Here is a 4141-nt window from a genome sequence, read left to right as displayed (position 1 = left end):
CATTCGAGTACCAAATTTTCAATTTCGTATATAAAGAACATTTATCTTTAATCACTGGAGCAGAGATTAGTTCTTTTTATTATTTTACTGGATTTATTTAAACCACTCAATTAGGGGAGGTCAAACCAACCGAATACGATAAGATGAATACGCATAAGATTTTTTTTCTGTTTAGCTTGTCAGGTATATAATTTAAACCATCAGTATATATTTAAAGTACTCATCTTGTCGAATACGATAAGCAAATAATGTTATTCACACTCTAGTTGAACTTCAATCTTTATGAAAAAAAAAAAATCGACTAAACATATGCTTTTAAATATTTAAAGTTGAAAGGTTCGACTCTTCATTGTATGTTATTGACTCCATAAACATACAATGAAGCATAAAAACAAAAAGCTTCTTCTTCTAAACTTCATACTATGCTAAGTGTGATATATATCAATTCATATGCTAATGTGAGTATTTTCAGTTTGTAGTTTTATGTCTTTCTCCTCTAAGTTTGCTTCCTTATCAAGATTTTCCTCCTCGATTGTATCTTTTTCCACAGTTTCTTCTATCCTCTTCCCCCATAAGACATTGTAGAGACCTCCAACCATAAGTATACCTCCTATTACACTAGAAAAATACACAGATAATCACAACAACAGTAATAATTAGAACGTACAATAGAGAACTAAAACTCTGATAATTTAATTAATCGAAAGGGAAATTTGTTATCAACAAATTAACCAGTCACAACCTATATACAGCACGCTAACCCTTCTATTAATTTGTTATGTTCCCATGTCAGACATACATTTTTTTTATTAAATTAAGGACCCCAGCACATCCAAGAATCTATTAGATGTTTTCGCGACAATTGAACCTATAGAGACACGGGATTTGCACCACTGCGCTAGCTTGCGGTTCTTCCATGTCAGAAATACATGTGATGTGGCACTCATTGCACACCAGAAATTAAATAAAAAAAAGGCTATTTTGTGTCTTGTTGGAAGTTGGATCCCTATATCCATTCTATATATAGGTCCATGCTGAAACTAACTATTGGTTGCCTAAACTATATATTATGCATCATAGACTTGAATACGTGCTAGCTAGGATACAAAATAATTTTGTTCAATTCAAAAATGAAAGCATTATATATGGTGAAGATAAGAGTTTATATATATGATATTAGTTGTACCTTCCTAAGGAAATTTCTTCTCCTAAGATAATTGATGAAAGCATCATTGTGAAGATAAGAGTCAATGGCATCGACATTGCTAAGAAAACAGGTCCCTTCATTTGAATTACCCATGCTTGCAAATAATATGTTATTCCACTTAGTACAATTCCCTACATATATTTTAAGAAGAAGAAAAAAGTGAGTTTGGACATACCCTTAGGAAGTGACTAGTTTGTTTACACAATAATCTAACGGTTTTGCTTAAGAAGGGATCTATACTGACAAGTTAATTCCATAATTACTGATATGCACTGATTCTGCCCAATTGTGCTGGTTGACACTGGAAACCACTACCTGTCAAAGTGTCAAAACAGATGTTTACTTGTTTTGTCTATTTCTAACCAATAAGTAATGACAGTACATTCATGTCCTGAATGGAATTGGAGGTCTAGTAAAGATGGTGATAGACCTCGTCTATTTAAACACATGTTCAATTCTCAGAGGGAACATGTAAAAAGAAATGTATGTCGGAGTTACAGAATCTTTATTATTTAAAAAAATTGGTCACTCCTAGAACCCGTGCATACCTGTAACAGTATGCACTGACATATACCGTTTCCATGTAATCTGTTGGTACAAACTACCAGTCTGTAACAAACTTGGCCTTGTTATGCTAATGTTCTCAGCACCATATATGGTGACCAATATCTCAAACTTAAAAAGAAAACATACACAGTAGACAACACCAAGAAGGCCAATATCAAAGTCTAATTTCCATTTAGAAAAGTCCCTTTCAAGAACAAGAGCAATGAAGAAAGATTGAATCATACTGAAGATGGACTGAAATGTTGTGGTCAGAATCTTGGAAGGGTACTCCTCCATCATTGGCCCCTAGTATGACATATATTATTATATTACACATAGTATTCTCTGAATACATTCTTTTTACAAATTTTGAATAATTGAAATGTTTCCAGTAAGCTTGTAGTCGAAATTGGTGAGTACTAGTAACAATTCAGGTTGTAGCACTTTACTCATTTGACACTTAATTTTACATATGTTTATGTTTTATTATGAATAGTAAACATGAACTGCATTGTTTTATAAGTAGGTCAGCAATTTAAATTGTTCTTTTGTTGGATCTTGTGGTATTCATTATTCAAGTCAAAACATGTAAAACCAATCCTTTCCAATTTCTAACATGTAACTTTGTATAAGTACCAGATCGAGCACTTTTCTTTGCTCAATAAATGTTTTGTAATGGAAAATTAAGTGGATAATTGGAAGCTGAGCTAACTTTTATTTACAAAAAAAAAAACAAATTAATGGAAAACATGTCAGTTTTAGGTTGAACCCGATGGTCAACTTTAATTAATCAGGTCTCAGGTCATCAGAGAACAAGCATACACATTGAGTTGAGTCGATACTGGTTGCTTACCATAAGGACAGTCCAGAGGGACAATAGAAAAACAGAGAGGGTTGTGAGAAAAATCCCTAAAATCCATCTCATCTTAGAACTATTGGCTTGTGTGACAGACTTTTTGTTGTGAAGCAGGTGATGGTGGTTAATGGAATCCAAAACTATTCCCTTGTAAAATGCAAGGATTATGACACCTGAGATACACAGCATAATTCCAGAGGCTTTCAACACTCCATGCAGCCTCTTCATTTTCAGGGATTCCATCCTTCATTTGGAGATGATATATGTTGGAACAAAACGAGGATATACATATACAAATTTAAGTTCTCTTTTTGATACAGAATACTTGAACCTTTTTTCTTTCAAAAATGATATTGAAAGATATATATAATATATTTATTTTCACCTCAAAAAGGCAGCCAAGGTGAAAGCCATGACAGGGAGAAGATTGCAAATAGCAGATGATGATGCAGCAGAAATGTAGCTTAAACCGAGACTGAATAAGTAAACAGCGGCAGAATGCCTAATAAAGAAGGAAAAGATGATAAAGTAAGAAGGAAACATCAGTGAGAAATGTGTAGATCAATTTTAGTATAATATATGAACTTACCCATATAAAGCATGCACAAATAATTTAAACGCAATCTTATAAGAAAGATGAGGAGCTCTTTTCCTAAGCAAAAATTAATGCAAAGGTTAATTAAATACTCTTAGAGTCAAGAGGTGAAAAAAAAAAGTTAGACAAAATGACAATTTTCATATTGTATGAAAACAAAATATATCAAAACTGCATAAAATATATACCTGCCAAGAAGAAAAGCAAAGGGTGATATGAAAATGGAGGCAATTAAATGCCTATAAAAAACAAACACTGGTATGCTCATGCCTTGATTGAAGGCTGCTTTAGAAAATATCTGTGATATTGAATATAAAAATCTAATTAGAACTACAAAAAAATATGATTTAGTGTCGGTCATTGATTAGTGATGGTTGATATGGATTTTAGTCTGACGAGAGTGCAACATATATAGCTCTTTAATTTATAGCATTAGTTCACCATACGCAAAGAAGGAATATATATAGAGATATTTTCTTCACGATAAGAAAGATAAGAGTTGACTTTGATACTTTGCAATGCTTATATCGGTTTGTGCCATGAAAAAAATCTCTATTTAAAAGTTTTAATAGTTGATCCGAATCATTTGACATAATCTCTATATAGAATTGTACTTGAAGAACAAATTTAACATTTTTAGAACCATTTTGCTATTTTTTTTAGAAGGGTAGAGAATCACCAGATCTGAAGATTTTGGACCATAATAAAAAAAATAGTATGAATTTATAATATGAAACAATCTGAACATTATATTGCAAAGTATATTATGACCTAGCTCTCAAGAAAATAAGTCTTCCACAAAGTGATATACAGGCCTTTTCCATTCTTGATAATCCTTTTTGGGAATTAACATACAAAATATTTAATTCACTTTGACTACATTATTATACACTTTATTTAATTAAATAAAACTGGACCAAATGCTTAATAAAAGAAC

General features: G+C 31.9%; 1 protein-coding gene across 1 annotated transcript; it reads right to left on the bottom strand.

The window, feature by feature from the left end:
- Nucleotides 1–380: 380 nt before the first annotated feature.
- Nucleotides 381–3611, bottom strand: LOC144570216 (WAT1-related protein At5g64700-like). The gene is made up of 7 exons (XM_078320416.1): nt 3393–3611; nt 3199–3261; nt 2995–3111; nt 2607–2853; nt 1901–2059; nt 1187–1338; nt 381–618 (listed from the first exon to the last, which is right to left on the bottom strand). The coding sequence occupies exons 1-7, from the start codon at nt 3563–3565 to the stop codon at nt 447–449; spliced, it is 1083 nt and encodes a 360-aa protein (XP_078176542.1). The 5' UTR covers nt 3566–3611; the 3' UTR covers nt 381–446.
- Between the last annotated feature and the right edge of the window lie 530 nt (nt 3612–4141).

This window comes from Carex rostrata, chromosome 1 (assembly GCF_964058835.1).
Source record: "Carex rostrata chromosome 1, lpCarRost1.2, whole genome shotgun sequence".
NCBI classification, from domain to species: Eukaryota; Viridiplantae; Streptophyta; class Magnoliopsida; order Poales; family Cyperaceae; genus Carex; species Carex rostrata.
This window is presented reverse-complemented; position numbering and strand designations above follow the sequence as displayed.

Excerpts from the sequence above, each read along its gene's own strand:
- LOC144570216 (XM_078320416.1), bottom strand. The coding sequence starts at position 3,565 with ATGACCGACACTAAATCATATTTTTTTGTAGTTCTAATTAGATTTTTA. Across the intron at positions 3,262-3,392 it reads TTTGCTTTTCTTCTTGGCAG|GAAAAGAGCTCCTCATCTTT; the intron begins GTATATATTTTA and ends ATTTTTGCTTAG. Across the intron at positions 1,339-1,900 it reads TTCTTGGTGTTGTCTACTGT|GGAATTGTACTAAGTGGAAT; the intron begins GTATGTTTTCTT and ends AAATATATGTAG.